The following is a 17,801-nucleotide window of genomic DNA, read 5'->3' as shown; positions in this document are numbered from 1 at the left end:
ACTTCTGAGTCTGATTTAACTCTTCATTGGACTAGAAACATTAACTCTCTTTCTCTCTAGGCAGAGGCTGCCAGACCTGCTGAGTTTCTGTTTTTGTTTCAGAGTTCCAGCATCCAGAGTATTTTGCGTCTGTTTGAACAGCTGGTGTTCTTAACCTGACTAAAATGGAAGCAAAGGATATTTAAAGTTAAGGAAATGTTTCTTATAAATATGGAGAAGTTACTTAGGGACTGGCCAAATGTATGAATTGAAAATATAAGATAGTTACTAATAAATCAAAAAGAAATTCTTTATAAAAGGAATTGTAGAATCACAGAATCCCTATAGTCTGAAGTACGCTATTTGGCCCATCGAGTTTACTCTGACCCTCTGAAGAGCATCCCACCCAGACCCAGCCCCTTACCACATCCCTGTAACCGTGTACTTCCTATGGTTAATCCATCTAGTCTACACATTTGGGCAATTTAGCATGGTCAATCCACCCAACCTGCACATCTTTGGACTGTGGGAGGAAACCAGTCCACCTGGAATCAACCCATGCAGACACCAGTGGGGAATGTGCAAACTCCACACAGACAATCACCCGAGGATGGACTGCAAGGCTGGAGGTATTCCCCCGAGGGAATAGTGAGACTATGGAATGCACCATCACAGGGAGCAGTTAAGGCAAATTGTGTGGAATTATTTAAAGGAAAGCTGGATAGACACAAAGGGGAGAAAGGAACAGGATGTAACCCGGATAGGATTAGGTGAAGGTTTGTGGGAGGAGACTCATGTGAGTATAAACGCTCACCTCGATCAGATAAACTGAATTGAAATTGAGAGATCTTAGCAAAGAAATGTCATAGGTTTGTTTGTTAAAAATATGTATGCGAGATACATGAATAGTGGAGGAATATAAAGAATTCTGTAACATCAAGCTCTTGTGTTAGCATTGGTGTCAGAGACAAATTTGGAGTTTATACAGTGGGAATGCAGGGAAGAGGAAGTTAGTGTAGAATGATGTCTTTGTCACTCTAGAGGAACAATAGAAGACCATTTAGTGAAACAATGTCCCTTTATAGCCAGTCCACCTACATTCTTCATTTGTCCTTGCCACTTTATGTTTTATTTCAAACTGTTTCTGCCTCTGATTATAGGCACATTGGAGAAAAACTGCCTGGCTGTGGTCTAATTATCAATCTGGGATATCGCAGACAGGACTTCACCTTCAACAGTGAATGTATAATTCTAAATATACAACAAGGTAAGCAGAATTTATTTTATGTTCTGTGGGTTTTATAGATTCAAGATACGTTTCATCTTGTTTTAGAAAGAGATATTTCTCATGTATTTTGCTTTTAATTACATGTTAGAAAACAATTGCATGTTTGTATTGGTAGGGAGAGTTTATAACCAAATTTACTGAGCTGCGATAAAAACAGAATTGCTGAGAATACACAATAGGTCAGGCAGCATCTTTGGTTTCATTCAGGAACAAGTCAGATTTCTTTTCTCTCTAATTTCAAATCTAACATTGATTTTCCTGTGCAGCTGCAAGCTTGTATGCCTCACTCTGTCTAAGCACCCTTAGATCTGTATGTCCTTTTTTGGTATGATCTGCTTGCATTGCTCACAAAACAAAGTTTTTCACTGTACCTAGGCACATCTGATGACAATAAATCAAATCAAATCACCAGGGAAGGGTAGACTGAGGGATGGCTTGAGCGAGGTCTTTAAAATGAAGGTGGTTTGATAGGTAGACACAGAAAACATGACACCACTTGTTGGCAACCTAACAGTGGGAATCATAAATTTAAAAAATGTCAGTAATAAATCCAATAGGGAATTCAAAGGAAACACTTTTACCCAGAGAGTGGGGAGAATGTGAAACTCACCACCACAGAACTATTTCCATTAAAGTTGTCAAAATGTGGAAAGACATTTAGAAGAGAGCTTTAATAGACAAGATACAGTTAAAAGATGTTCTAGTATTTGTTTTATTTAACTGATTATTGTCAGAGATCTGATTTTTTCCTTTGTTTTTCTTAATTCAGAGGTTTGTTTTTACTTCTGTGATTATTGTTTGTTACCTCTCATTATATTGTTCTCAAACTACAGCTTTCAGTGCTGCCTTGGCAATGCCAAAATACCCCACCCCCACTTTGTGATCAGTGTGATGAGATTGGGGGAAGGAAGCCCTTCTATGGGTTAAAAAAAACAAAAGAACTGCAGGTGCTGAAAATCTGAAACCAAAACAGAAAAATCTCAGCAGGTCTGGAAGCATCTGTGGAGAGAAATCAGAATTAACGTTTTGGGTACAATTGACTCTTCTTCAGGTATAATGGTAGCTAGAAAAAAAAGTTTTTTTTTCTGCAGAAGAGAGGATAGGGGTAGAGGGGTAAGGACTAAATGATATGTGGAGGTAGAGAGCAAGGACAGGTGGATAGAAAAATGAATGGATAACGATCAGCTTGGGAGAATGAATAGCTACTAATGGGGAGTACTCATGGCTACCAATGGGCTGTGTGTAATAGCAGGTTTAGAGTAGTGCTGGAAAAGCATAGTAGATCAGGCAGCATCCGAGGAGCAGGAAAATCAACTCCTCGGACAAAAAACCCTGATGTCATTTTTCTTGCTCCTCGGATGCTGCCTGACCTGCTGTGCTTTTCCAGCACTACTCTAATCTTGACTCTAATCTCCAGCATCTGCAGTACCCACGTTCGTCTGTGTGTAATAGCAGATCATGTGATAACAAGGCCTGGTGTGTGGGGGTTGGGGTAAGGAGATGGGAGAAGGTTGAACTTGATATTGAGTCCAGAAGGCTGCAGGGTCCCCAAGCAGAAAATGAGGTCCTATTCTTCCATCTTACGCTGAGCTTCACTGGAGCACTGCAGCAAGCCTGAGACAGAGATATTGGCCAGGGAATAGGGTGGGGTGTTAAAGTGGCAAGCAACTGGAAGATTAGGGTCTTTTTGTGGGACAGAATGTAGATGGTCTGTGAAGCAGTCACCTAGTTCCATGCTTTGACTCCTCAATGTAGATGACACCACATTGTGAGCAGTGAATACAGTTGGCTAGATTGTGGGAAGTGCAGGGAAAGTGCTGCTTCATCTGGGAAGTGTGTTTGGGCGCATGGATACAGAGGAGGGAGGAAGTAAATGGGCAGATATTACACCTTCTGCAGTTATAGGGGCAAGTACCATGGGCTGTGGGGCGATGTTGGGAGTGAGGAGGAGTTGACCAGTGTGTCCCAGAGGGAATGGTCCCTGCAGAACACTGACAAGGGAGGGGAGGGGTGTGCCTGCTAGAGGCATCTCATTGGAGGTGACAGAAATGGCAACTGATCATCTGCAGTTTGTGGATTTCTTAAAAATTCATTTCAGAACGTGGATGATGCTGGCTAGGTGAGCATTTAATGCCCATCTCTAATTGCCCAGAGGACAGTTAAGGTTCAACCACATTACACAGTCAGGAGTCACAAGTAGGTAAGGATGGCAGTTTCCTTCCCTGAACGAAATTAGTAAACCAGAAGGGATTTTCCAACAATCAACAATGGATTCATGGTCATGATTAGACTCTTAATTCCAGATATTTATTGAATTCAAATTGCACCATCTGCCATGGTGGGTTTCCAACCTGAGTCCCCAGAACATTACTGGGGTCTCTGGATTAATGGTTAGGTGATAATGTCTGTAGGCCATCACCTCCCCTGTAGATGCTGGTTGGTGGGTAGGAGAAGATGAGGAAGACCCTATCACTGCTTTGGAAGGGATGAGTGGCGGTAGGTGTGGAAGTGCGGGATAGGGGTCAGACCTGGCTGATGGCCCTGTCAATATTGGTGCTGGGGAATCCTCAGATGAGGAAGAAGCTGGACGCTTCAGAATCCCCCTTGTTGAAGTTGGCCTTATCTAAACAGATGTGACAGAGACAGAGGAACTGGGAGAATGGAATGGAGTCTTTACAGGAAGCAGGATGTGAGGATGTATAGTCAAGGTAACTGTGAGAGACATTGGGTTTGTAATGGTTACTGGTGACCAGCCATCCCCAGAGATGGAAAACAAAAGGTGTTGAGGAAGGGAAAGGAGGAGTCAGAGATGGATCAGGTGAAGGTCAGAGCAAGGTGGAAATTGATCAACCTTTCCAGTTCCGGACGAGGGAGGGAATCAGCGCCGATGATGTCACTGGCATCCCAGAGAGAGAGTGTTGTAGATGGGGGCCGGAGTGGGACTTGAAAAAGAAATGTCTCATATACCCGATATACCACATTACTGGGACCTGTGCAGTTACACACAGCCACCCCTCTGCCCTGAACCAACTTAAATAATGAATTTGTTGATGCTGTAGTAGTTAACGTTGAGATGGTATTCACACCTCACATCAACATGTTAACGATTGTTGACAAAAATCTTTTGTCTTATTCTGTGTTAGCCACTGACAGTCCCCATTAATAGCTATTCATCATCCTGGGCTGATCATTATCCAGGAAAAAGTGAGGTCTGCAGATGCTGGACGATTCCTGATGAAGGGCTTATGCCTGAAACGTCGAATTTCCTGTTCCTTGGATGCTGCCTGACCTGCTGCGCTTTTCCAGCAACACATTTTCAGCTCTGATCATTATCCACTCCTTTGTTTCCCTTTGGGCTGTCCCCACCTATCATTTACTCCTATCTGCTTTCCCCCATCCTATCTTCTGCACTAAAACCAGCATTTTCCTAACTACCTTCAGTTCTGAGGAAGGATCATTGAACCTGAAACGCTAGCTCTGATTTCCCTCCACAGATGCTACCTGATCTGCTGAGCTTTTCCAGCAATTTTTGTTTTGTTTCTGATTTCCAGAATCCGCAGTTCTTTCAGTTTTTGTTTTGTCTTATGATGCCACCTTTTAAAATAAGGAACATCATAGTAAACTTATTGTAAGTTGTATTATTCCTTTAAGTTAGATATCATGAATATTAATAATCTTCAAGAATGTTAGTAGGTTTTTGTGCATCTGACTACAATCAATAGACAATAAACAATAGACAATAGGTGCAGGAGTAGGCCATTCTGCCCCTCGAGCCTGCACCACCATTCAATATGATCATGGCTGATCATCCTTAATCAGTATCCTGTTCCTGCCTTATCTCCATAACCCTTGATTCCACTATCCTTCAGAGCTCTATCCAACTCTTTCTTAAATTAATCCAGAGACTGGGCCTCCACTGCCCTCTGGGGCAGAGCATTCCACACAGCCACCACCCTCTGGGTGAAGAAGTTTCTCCTCATCTCTGTCCTAAATGGTCTACCCCGTATTTTTAAGCTGTGTCCTCTGGTTCGGCACTCACCCATCAGTGGAAACATGTTTCCTGCCTCCAGAGTGTCAAATCCTTTAATAATCTTATACGTCTCAATCAGATCCCCTCTCAGTCTTCTAAACTCAAGGGTATACAAGCCCAGTTGCTCCAGTCTTTCAGCGTAAGGTAGTCCTGCCATTCCAGGAATTGACCTCGTGAACCTACGCTGCTCTCCCTCAATAGCCAGAATGTCTTTCCTCAAATTTGGAGACCAGAACTGCACACAATATTCCAGATGCGGTCTCACCAGGGCCCTGTACAGCTGCAGAAGAACCTCTTTGCTTCTATACTCAACCCTCTTGTTATGAAGGCCAGCATGCTATTAGCCTTCTTCACTACCTGCTGTACCTGCATGCTTACCTTCATTGACTGGTGTACAAGAACACCCAGATCTCTTTGTACTGCCCCTTTACCCAAATTGACTCCATTTAGGTAGTAATCTGCCTTCCTGTTCTTGCCACCAAAGTGGATAACCACACATTTATCCACATTAAACTGCATCTGCCATGCATCTGACCACTCACCTAACCTGTTCAGGTCACCCTGTAATCTCCTAACATCCTCCTCACATTTCATCCTGCCACCCAGCTTAGTATCATCAGTAAATTTGCTAATGTTATTACTAATACCATCTTCCATATCATTAATATCTATTATAGAAAGCTACGGTCCCAGCACTGATCCCTGCGGTACTCCACTGGTCACTGCCTGCCATTCCGAAATGGAGCCGTTTATCACTACTCTTTGTTTCCTGTCAGCCAACCAACTTTCAATCCAAGTTAGTAATCTGCCCCCAATACCATGCGCCCTAATTTTGCTCACTAACCTCCTATGTGGGACTTCATCAAAAGCTTTCTGAAAGTCCAGGTACACTACATCTGCTGGATCTCCCTCGTCCATCTTCAGAGTTACATCTTCAAAAAATTCCAGAAGATTAGTCAAGCATGACTCCCCCTTCATAAATCCATGCTGACTCTGACCTATCCTGTTACTACTATCCAGATGTGTCGTAATTTCATCCTTTATAATAGACTCCAGCATCTTTCCCACCACTGAGGTCAGACTAACTGGTCTATAATTTCCTGCTTTCTCTCTCCCTCCTTTCTTAAAAAGTGGGACAACATTAGCCACTCTCCAATCCGCAGGAACTGATCCCGAATCTATCGAACTCTGAAAAATAATCACCAACGCATCCACGATTTCCCGAGCCACCTCCTTCAGTACCCTGGGATGTAGACCATCAGGCCCAGGGGATTTATCACCCTTCAGACCTAACAGTCTCTCCAACACCAATTCCTGGCAAATATAAATTCCCTTCAGTTCAGGTCCTTCAGCCACTGTTCCCTCAGGGAGATTGCTTGTGTCTTCCCCAGTGAACACAGATCTGAAGTACCAATTCAACTCTTCTGCCATTTCTTTGTTCCCTGTAATATATTCCCCTGTTTCTGTCTTCAAGGGCCCAATTTTAGTCTTAACCATTTTTTTTTGCCTTTCATATACCTAAAAAAGCTTTTACTATCCTCCTTTATATTTTTGGCCAGTTTACCTTCGTACCTCATTTTTTTCTCTGCGTATTTCCTTTTTATGATTTGGAGATGCCGATGTTGGACTGGGGTGTACAAAGTTAAAAAACACACAACACCAGGTTATAGTCCAACAGGTTTAATTGGAAGCACACTAGCTTTCAGAGCGACAATCACCTGATGAAGGAGAGTCGCTCCGAAAGCTAGTGTGCTTCCAATTAAACCTGTTGAACTATAACCTGGTATTGTGTGATTTTTAACTTTGTATTTCCTTCTTAGTTATCCTCTGTTGTTCTTTAAAAGCTTCCCAGTCCTCCGTTTTCCCACTTATCTTTGCTATGTTTTACATTTTCTCTTTTAACTTTTAATGTTTCTTAACTTTCCTCATCAGCCACGGCCACCCATGCCTCCTCCTAGGATCTTTCTTCTTTTTTGGAATGAACTGATCCTGCATCTTCTGCATTATACCCAGAAATACCTGCCATTGTTCCTCCACTGCCATCCCTGCTAAGGTATTGCACCATTGAACTTTGGCCAACTCCTCCCTCATAGCTCCATAGTTCCCTTTATTCAACAGAAATATTGTCACTTCTGATTGTACCCTCTCCTTCTCAAATTGCAGATTGAAGCTTATTGTATTATGGTCACTACTTCCCAATGGCTCCTTCACTTCGAGGTCCCTGATCAATTCTGGTTTGTTGCACAACACCAGATCCAGAATTGCCTTCTCCCTGGTCGGCTCCAGCACCAGCTGTTCTAAGAATCCATCTCGGAGGCACTCCACAAAGTCTCTTTCTTGAGGTCCAATACCATCCTGATTCTCCCAGTCTACCTGCATGTTGAAATCCACCATAACAACTGTAGTAGCATCTTTGCGACAGGCCAATTTCAGCTCCTGATTCAACTTACATCCGACATCCAGACTACTGTTTGGGGACCTGTAGATAACTCCCAAGAGGGTCTTTTTACCCTTAGAATTTCTCAAATAGATTGCTGTCACATATATACAAGATGATCCTTTGGGCACAGAAATGGAGAGTTACTAACACCTCCAGCCCCTTACCCAGCAAACTCCATCAGCTTCACAGCCAAAAAACCATAAACCATAAGATATAGTCACAGAATTGGGCCATTTGGCCCATCAAGTCTGTTTCACCATTCTATCACGGTTGATATACTTCTCAATTCTATTCTCCTGCCTTCTCCCTATAATCTTTGATCCCATAACAATCAAGAACCTATCTATCTCTATCTTATATACACTCAGTGACTTGGTCTCCATAGTCTTCTGCAGTAATGAGTTCCACAGATGCCACACCCTCTGGCTGAATAAATTCCTCCTCATCTCAATTCTAAAGGGTTGCCTCTTCAGTCTGAGGATATGCTGTTGTGTACTAGTTTCGCCTACTAGTGGAAACATCTTCTCCATGTCCACTCTATCCAGGCCCCACATTATTCTGTCAGTTTCAATCAGATCACCCCTCATCTTTTAACTCCATTGATTACAGACCCAGAGTCCTCAACCACTCCTCACATGATAAGTCCCTCATCCCCGGGATCATTCTTGTAAACCGCATCTGGATCCCATCCCTCCAATGCCAGCACACCTTTCCTCAGATATAAGGCCCAAAACTGCTCACAATATTCCAAATGAGCAAAGAAGTTGGAAGCAAATAAAGTTTGGAAGATATGCAAGAAAATAACAAAATAAAAATTTACAAATTCCTGAAAGAAGAAAGGAGATTTGCTAATATTAAAAAGAGAATTAACTGACATTGTGTCACTTACAGAGATTATCACCTTTTATTTTGTTTCTCATATTTTTGTGCTCCAACCTCTCAGTGAGAAAGTGAGCAGTTCTCACTAACATGGTTTGTCAATGAGATTGTAAAGCAGCACATGGTGAGGCAGCACACCTGAAAATAGGGTTCTCTTCCCACTGCTACATTTTCCTCTCTACTGTTTATATAAAATGAAATTGCCCAACTTACAGTGGGAATTCCTGGTTTCCTCAGGAGATGGGAACAGTTAACATGAATCCAGCCAGGAATGTGTTCCACAGTGCCCCCTATCATCCACACTCTGTATCAATACTGTGACAGAAAACTGCTTACATACAGAATTTCGATTGTAAATGTTAGACTGTGGGCAACTTCATTACTGGATTCCGACATGAAAGTGTGGCTACAGGTCTTCATGAGAAATTTACAAGAGGGACATGTATGCCCAATTTTTAACAGTAATCAGTGGATAAATAGATTTTCTGTTGCAGTAAAGTAACTGGTGCTATTTATTTCTAGAGTGATCAAGAATGGGATGGTATTTCCTTCATTCTCTGCTGAATGGGGTCAACAAGTATTCCACATCCCTGGGGAAGGTGTGGCTCTCGGTCATTTTCATCTTCCGCCTCCTGGTCTTGGTGGTGGCAGCCGAGACTGTATGGGGAGATGAACAGAGTGACTTTGTGTGCAACACACAGCAGCCTGGTTGTAGGAATGTGTGCTACGACCGTTTCTTCCCCATCTCTCACATCAGGCTGTGGGTTTTCCAGCTCCTCTTTGTGTCCATTCCATCATTTCTCATCGGCATGCATGTTCATCAAAGGAAAAAATCCAGGAAGAACATAAAAATCTTTAATCAGAATGCAAATTTGCAGAAAGTAAAAATCGATGCCCCTCTTTTACGAACTTACTTGGTCAGCATTTTGTTTAAAATGATGTTTGAAGGCATCTTTATGTTCTTATTCTATTGGATTTATGAAGGCTATAAGATGCTCAGACTGGTGAAATGCAGTGAATATCCCTGTCCTAATACTGTGGACTGTTTCATTTCTAGACCAACCGAGAAAACAATTTTCACTCTTTTCATGTTAGTGATATCAGCTGTCTGCATCTTGTTGAATGTTGCTGAACTTTGTTACTTAATTGTAAAGTATTGCATAATGCAATGGAAGAAAAATCTTTTTGCAGCAGCAAGGAGCAATGAAAACAAAGAATTAGCGGTTGCTCACAGTTCATCGAATATCAGCACAGCAAAGTTTGACAATGAGCAAAAAAGCAGTTCTGATATCACTTCTGTATTTTAAACAAGACAATCGTCCCCGAATTATTTATAGATACACAATATGCATGTGATTCTGGGCCCCTCAGTTATCTTGTGACTTTGCAATAAGATTCTATCAGAAGAGATGCCGTATCAATTTATGTGCAATCTATTTATTTTGATTTCTGAGTATTCTGATTGTCACTGTTATACATTACTGCCACTTTAATTTACTCATTCCTGGGTTCCTTATGAACATATAATCACTGCCTTTTGTTGAAGACAATTGTAAACCTCCATGAATAAAGCCTCAATAAGATCAAACATAGAAGGAATATGAATAAAGTGACACATTCTAAGAAGGAAAGGATCTGACATACATTATCACATAAGCTGTACACTGTGTTTTGAATAGAAGCTGAATATCAGAATATCAAAGAATTGGATTAAGTGCAATATTTTATTCAAAACAAGATATTGGTGCCTAAAATACCAAATAAGCTAAGAGTTGGCTAATACTTCTGTAAATGGGCAAGACTTAAAATACCAAAGAGTGGACCCTGCCATGAGCCATGCTTGCCAAGAAGCCCATGATCTCAATGCACCACTGTCTCCTAAAATAGAACAAAGTATTGTGGATGCTGGAGATCTGAAACAAAAACAGAAATTGCTGGAGAAACTCAGCAGTCCTGGCAGCATCTGTGGATAGAAAACAGAGTTAACATTTCGAGTCACTGGATTAAAAACATTAACTCTGCTTTCCTCCCACAGCTGCTGTTAGACGACTGAGTTTCTCCGTTACTATTTCACCATAATCTCCTGTTTGTGAGATATCCTGATGCTATTTCACATAAAACTATCAGAGGTTAAAACCCATAGTTTTTGTGGGAATCTGGCTGCTGAGAGTAACTTGTACTAAGCTACCTGCTGGAAATCTGGTCTGCGTGACTTTTAGATTTTCAGAGCTTCAGGTCTTTTATTTGAAAGGTGCTGCCAAAGGTGTGAATTGCTGTTTGGAATGTTCACAAGGTGCAGTATAATTTGGGCTTGGTTCTCCATGGTATGTTGTCATGCTGCTTATGTTCATCAGCACTGACTGGTTGTGGAAGAGTGAATAACAGGTGAAAGGGCAGTCTTTAACATAGCATGTTATGAAATGACAAATTTTACTTTCAGCCAAGCTTTGTTATTTTACTGACTCAATGCAAAACTGTGCAGAAGACTGAAGCATTGGGTCTCAATGGTTACATGTTGTCTTTGTCTCTGTTTGAATATAAACTGTCAACTGTTATTTTTTGAGGATGTCTAAAGAAATCTTAGAACCATATTTAAGAATGGATTTTCATATCCCATGCCCTTTCTTTCTTGTTCCTGGAGAATGGATCCATAATGTCTTCGCCCCATGATGCTGTAGCACATTCAGGTTGTCCAGTTGCCTGGATATTGAACTAAGAAACTGAATGACTAACTCCTAGCTTAAGGTATAACTGGAATGTGCAATTCATTTGTTATGTTTGTTAGGATAATGGCAGCACAATGACTGTTTTGGAATATAAAAAATGTATCTCATGATATGAAGCTTGATTATATGTTACAATAAATCACTTATGTTTGAACTAAGCTGTGTCTTGGGATAAATTTGAACAAAAATGAAGGCACTGATTTCAATGCCCTGCCCTCAGGTGAATTTGGAGAACATGGAAATAGCCTTGAAGCTTTTGGGTAACATCTATACTTGCTTACTGTCACTTTCTGATTTGATCTGCGATCATGGGGCTTGTGAAGGCCGACTGACCCCACTGTCAAGTGGAGGCCTTAACTGACCTCATCCCATGAGCAGCAAACAGGGAACTAGCTGTCCATGGAACCCAAGAAGAAGAATCCAATCTGGCTTGTTTGCTGGCTCCCAGAGAGGGGTCTTTCATTCAAAGAAACTCTCTAAATTATTGGACATCCCGGAGTTGGGTTGGGTAGTACATCACCACTGACCTCCCTCAGGACCCTCCTATTACCCCAATCCCACCTTTAACCACGTGTGAGTCTGAGGTCCTTCATGAACCTTGGCCCCCTCCAGGTGCAATACCAGCAGCTGCCACCTGTCCTGATGGCGCTGCCTGCACGAGTCAATTGCTGGACTCCAGTTGGCTGGTAGTTCTTGTGGATGTTGATTGATGGTTTGTCTTTCTCTGCAGTCTGGGGGAAGATTCAATGCTAACCACTTCAGTCAGTTTGTCACTTTATCCCGCTGACCCTTCCCCAAAGAGATGACTCAGGGAGGAGCTGGGCTCCTCTGACATACAAGTCCCCATTGTCTTAATTAAATATCATCCAAGGAATCAGGAGAGCACAGAATAAGAATGAGCTGGGACAGACATTATGGGTATCCAAAAGACAAGTAAAGCTCAGTTTAATTGTTGGGTCATGGTTGGAATATTTTCTGTCACGAAGATTCATTGGTTACCATGTAGGATATCTACAACACAAAGGTCATTGGCTTTGTAAACTTCCTAAAAGCAAAATACAGGTCAATGTTTGGCTGATTCAACTCGTATACAAGGAGTTAGTTAATAGTCAGGTGCCAGGTGTGGCTAAGGGATTCAGGTGAACTTTGTAGGCATGACCTGAATTAGTTCAGTTTGATTCAGATTTCTTTAAAGTTGCGTTTGTCGAATTCAACTATGACGCCCCCCACCCCCCCGCATTTTTAAAAAAAAGCACCCAGTACCTGTAATGGAGTTTAATTATTTGGCACAAATGTCAGTCTTCATCATGTAAGTGTAGATATAGGTGTAAATTTTCTCCTTTTACAATATTGGTGTGGCAGTGGTTCACTTACATGGGTTATTTATTGTATTTGTACCAATGTTTAAGTTTGCAAATTTATTGCATTACTTTTGGTGTTGGTTTGATAGACAAATAGCTATTTTCTTTTGCGTATTGGATATAAAATTAATATTCTAATAGCGGGCATTTTTCTGGAAGTCTGGTGTGGTAGTTACCTGCTTAATTCTATCCAGTGTGAGCAGTTTGGATGTGATTCCTGGTGAAGTTCTTGTTGGTTTGACTGAATTAAAGCTTCCAACTGAAAGGATCAGAATGTGAACCCTCTGATTTAGAATTGACGGAACGACCAATCTGTTACCTGATCTCCATAACCACAGCCAAACAACTAGAATAGAATCACAACAGTTCTGCTGATGTTCTATCTCCCACTTACATAAAGCATTTCACCTTTATTTCATACCACCTCCTGCTAAGACTAGGAACTCACATGGTGGCAAATTTTACACTTTAACCTTATAGCTACAACTATGCACCAATAACTGACCAATAGGACCAATCAGAAAATAGACTTCAGGCTAATTAATTTGGAAAAGTATGAGATGATGATAACTAATCATGTAAACCATTGTTTCTTATTGGCATTTCAAAGTAACAAGGTAGATGTTTTAACAGTAAATTAGTGTCTGGGTGGAGATGAGTTACGTTAAATTAAAATTTTTGCAAGCATTCCAAACATAATTACAATTAGTGTACGAATCACCTGCCAGTGCAATTTTATGTTAATTTCTATAATTAATAGCAATATTGCCAGGCAATGATTGTCTCCAGCAAGAGACAATCTAACCATCACCCTTGACTTTCAATGAGGTTGTCATCACTGAATCCCCCATTATCAACATCCTAGAGTTACCATTGACCAGATCACTGGAGTTATCAGACAAACACACTAGCTACAAGAGTAGGTCAGAGGCTAGGAACCTTGCAGCAAGTAGCTCCTCTCATGACTCCTCAAAGCCATCATCTACAAGGCACAAGTCAGGATTGTGATGGAACTCCCCCTACTCACCTCTCCAGGGTTACAGCACCACCACCACTCAAGAGGCTCGACACCATCCAAGGGAAAGCAGCCCATTGATTGACATTATATCCAGCAGCATCTATTCCCTCCAACGCCGATGCTCAGTAGAAGCAGTGTGTACTACTACAAAGATGCAATGAAATTCAACAAAGCTCATTCGACAGCAACTTCCAAACCTACAGCCATTTCCATCCAGAAGAACATGGGGAACAGGGGAACATCACCAGCTACACATTGGCCTTCAAGCCACATATCATCCTGACGTGGAAATATATCACTGTTCCTTCACTGTCGCTGGGTCAAAATGGTGGAATTCCCTCACTAATAGCATTGTTGATCAACCCACAGCACATGGACTGCAGCGGTTCAAAGTGGGGGCTCAAGGGCTTCTAGGGATAGTTAATAAATGCCACATCTCATAGAGTCACAAGATATAATTATAACAATTTGGGAAGCAAATATTTTGGGTGTACTTTATGAGCAAATTGTGACAAAACAGAGGCAAGTGTACCTAGCTTAGCAGAAACAGGGAGATTAGTTCAGAATAAAAGCAAAATACTGCAGATGCTGGAGATCTGAAATAAAAATGGAAACAGCTGGAGAAACTCAGTAGATCTGGCAACATCTACAGAGAAAAAACAAATTAATGTTTTGGGTCTAATTTCTCAGAGAGGCACCGAGATAAAAATTGATTGTGGTGCTGAATCAATATACCCTCACGACTAACAAGATGGAACCAGGCAAACTGAAGGCACCTTTTTAAAAGTAATTTCTATGTTCTTGCCAGATCCTAACTTGTAACTGGTTCTGTTTATTTCTAGGGTGAACGAAAATGGATTGGCATTCCCTTCAATCTTTGTTGGGTGGAGTGAACAAGTATTCCACATCCCTGGGGAAGGTGTGGTTCTCCGTCATTTTCATCTTCCGTGTGCTGGTGTTGGTGGTGGCAGCCGAGACTGTATGGGGAGATGAACAGAGTGACTTTGTGTGCAACACACAGCAGCCTGGTTGTAGGAATGTGTGCTACGACCGTTTCTTCCCCATCTCTCACATCAGGCTGTGGGTTTTCCAGCTCCTCTTTGTGTCCATTCCATCATTTCTCATCGGCATGCATGTTCATCAAAGGAAAAAATCCAGGAAGAACATAAAAATTTTTAATCAGAATGCAAATTTGCAGAAAGTAAAAATCGATGCCCCTCTTTTACGAACTTACTTGGTCAGCATTTTGTTTAAGTTGCTGTTTGAAGGCATCTTTATGTTCTTATTCTACTGGATTTATGAAGGCTATAAGATGCTCAGACTGGTGAAATGCAGTGAATATCCCTGTCCTAATACTGTGGACTGTTTCATTTCTAGACCAACTGAGAAAACGATCTGTACGATTTTCATGTTAGTGACTTCAGCTGTCTGCATGTTGCTGAATGTTGCTGAACTTTGCTACTTAATTGTAAAATACTCTATTTTTCAGTACAACCTGTGGATTTCCAACAAAAACCAATAACAAAAATAAAACTGACTTTTTTCAAAAATTGATAAAAACTTGAATGAAGCTAATCGGTATCTGAATAGTTTATGATTGGTATGGATTCATTAGTGAACCATTAGTGAACATTTCCACAAAATATCAAATTCATTCAATCTGTAAATGCATTCTTCAAAATTTGAATGGGGGTATGAATTTAGGAATATTACGTTGAGAAAAAAAGAAATTTGATTTGTCTTCCTGATATTTTTCTCCACCAATTTCTTTTCCTCCTGTCTCTGTTGCACATTTGAATTCCTTGGGCTTCACATCTGTGATTGTCCAGTGTACCTCATCCACAAGTTTAGCATTATTCACCAGGATGCATGATGGTAGGCTTTTTGAGTTGCCTCAGAATGCCTGATCTGTGCTCATCTCATGTGCAAACAACGCAAGATTTACTTACTAATGGGTGAATGTGAACAATTTTCAGGACTATTTTTTCATCTTCATGCCCTTTATAACCAATCTGGCTAAGATCAGCTAACATTACATGCCATTGCTCAGATATTGCATAATCCATATGACACAGCTACTTTCTGAAAAAAAAGACCAAACAAACCAACCCAATCTGGTCACTACAGGAACTTCTTCACAAATATTTCATCCACAATTCAAGAACAATTAAGTTCTCATGCTTTTGCTGGAATTTAGAGTTGTGTGTTACAAAGTCTAATATTTCAAATACCAGACTTATAAATAGAGCTTCAGGTAATTAGATGCAAATTCAAGAAGAATTGATTGTTGATTGGTGTAAAGTACTTGTCATTTACTGCCATGAGTGGAATGTGGACAATTGGGAAGATGAATGTGATCTAACCTCACCCAGAAATATTTTACTCCATTGTCTCCAACTGACACAATGATGGACTGAGCAAAGTCACTAATAAAGAGACATTTGTTTGTCAGGTTTGACAAGAAGCTAAAGGTCATGTTTTATAAGCATTCATTGTGTACTCCAGTGCCATGGAGATTAAAACATTGATACATAGAAACTAGGAGCAGGAGTAGGCCATTCAGCCCTTCCAGCCTGCTTCACCATTCATAATGATCATGGCTGATCCTCGATCTCAGCGCCATAGAGCTGTTTCTCTCTCACACAACTCAGTGCTGTTTAGATATAAAAACTTTGCAATATCTTTCTTGAATGTGACCCACCCTCCACAGCTTTTTATATTAGAGAATTCTACAGGTTGACTATTTTCTGAATGAAGTAATGTTTCCTCATATAAAACTGGAAATCGCTGGAAAAACTCAACAGGAGTTTCTGCTTTTGTTTAAAAGTTCCAGCATTTGCAGATTTTTGATTTAATTGAATGTTTCCTCATCTCAGTCCCAAATAGTTATCCTGAGATTGTGGCCTTCACACCCAGGGGAGACATCCTCCCTGCATCACATCTGTCCAGTCCTGTTAGAGTTTTATACATTTCAATCAGATCCTCTCTCATCCTTCTGAACTCTACTGAGTTCAGCTAGGAGAAAGTGAGGACTGCAGATGCTGGAGATCAGAGCCGAGAGTGTGGTGCTGGAAAAGCACAGCAGGTCAAGCAGCATCCGAGGAACAGGAGAGTTGACGTTTCGAGCATAAGCTCTTCATCATTCCTGGTGAAGGGCTTATGGCCAAAACATCGATTCTCCTGCTCCTCGGATTCTGCCCGACTGGCTGTACATTTTTAGTGCTACACTTCTTGACTCTAGCGAATTCAAGCCAGTTGAAGCAATCTTTCCTCATATGACAGTCCTGCATCACTGATATAACTGACCCATACCCTCTATGCAAGTTTATACTTTTTCAAGTAGGGAGACCAAAATTGCACATAATATTCCATAAGTATAATCATGAAGGAATATTCAATCTAAAACAAATTTCAATAAAGCAAATGACATTAGCTTCGGGTTTCTGCAGCTTATTGTTGAGTCTGGCTGACTGATTGTAATAAGAGTGTCCCCAAATCACTTCAGCTAATTTGGAAAATATTTCTTTACTGAGGACGACTCTCCATGATTTTGTGACATGACCTTGGTGATTATGTGGCTGATGCTCAGTGTTAGTGTGAGATTAATGTAGCATGGAGCCATATTGCAACATGTTCACCTCCTGGACCAATCACAGCTAACAGCCAGGACAAGTTGCCTGGCTTCACATCTGTGCTAAAAGGGAAGGCAAGACAGATGGACTGTGAACCCATTAACTCCGGCTGAACAGGTAAAATGCAAAAAGGGCAATGCAGAGACACTGTCAGCATTGAAGTGGTTACAAGGTGAGTGAGTTCTAAGGGAAGCCATGGAATGGTTCAGTCCACGAGCTCGGTGCATATCCCTGCACAAAGTGTCCTTGCAGTATCATTACAATGAAAGATATCAGTGAGTATCATTGTACTTTAAATGTAGAAGTGCGCTGTAGTTCGAGTGCAGATGTATCATGGGGACAGTGAGGTTATATATATCCAATGTTCCACAAAATCCACTCCCTCCAACACCAACACTCAGTCGCAGCAGTGTGTACCATCTACAAGATACACTGCAGAAATTCACCA

At 41.2% G+C, this 17,801-nt stretch overlaps 2 protein-coding genes across 2 annotated transcripts; both read left to right on the top strand.

The window, feature by feature from the left end:
• The first annotated feature begins 1,156 nt into the window (after positions 1–1,156).
• On the top strand, positions 1,157–11,260 carry LOC132829940 (gap junction beta-2 protein-like). Its single transcript, XM_060847365.1, has 2 exons — positions 1,157–1,246; positions 9,139–11,260. The coding sequence occupies exon 2, from the start codon at positions 9,150–9,152 to the stop codon at positions 9,921–9,923; it is 774 nt and encodes a 257-aa protein (XP_060703348.1). The 5' UTR covers positions 1,157–1,246; positions 9,139–9,149; the 3' UTR covers positions 9,924–11,260.
• Positions 11,261–11,270: 10 nt separating this feature from the next.
• LOC132830053 (gap junction beta-2 protein-like) lies at positions 11,271–15,243 on the top strand. The gene is made up of 2 exons (XM_060847520.1): positions 11,271–11,361; positions 14,564–15,243. The coding sequence occupies exon 2, from the start codon at positions 14,575–14,577 to the stop codon at positions 15,241–15,243; it is 669 nt and encodes a 222-aa protein (XP_060703503.1). The 5' UTR covers positions 11,271–11,361; positions 14,564–14,574.
• The last annotated feature ends 2,558 nt before the right edge of the window (positions 15,244–17,801 follow it).

The sequence above is a fragment of the Hemiscyllium ocellatum genome, chromosome 30 (assembly GCF_020745735.1).
Source record: "Hemiscyllium ocellatum isolate sHemOce1 chromosome 30, sHemOce1.pat.X.cur, whole genome shotgun sequence".
Taxonomy (NCBI): Eukaryota; Metazoa; Chordata; class Chondrichthyes; order Orectolobiformes; family Hemiscylliidae; genus Hemiscyllium; species Hemiscyllium ocellatum.
This window is presented reverse-complemented; position numbering and strand designations above follow the sequence as displayed.

Excerpts from the sequence above, each read along its gene's own strand:
- LOC132830053 (XM_060847520.1), top strand. The coding sequence starts at position 14,575 with ATGGATTGGCATTCCCTTCAATCTTTGTTGGGTGGAGTGAACAAGTAT.
- LOC132829940 (XM_060847365.1), top strand. The coding sequence starts at position 9,150 with ATGGGATGGTATTTCCTTCATTCTCTGCTGAATGGGGTCAACAAGTAT.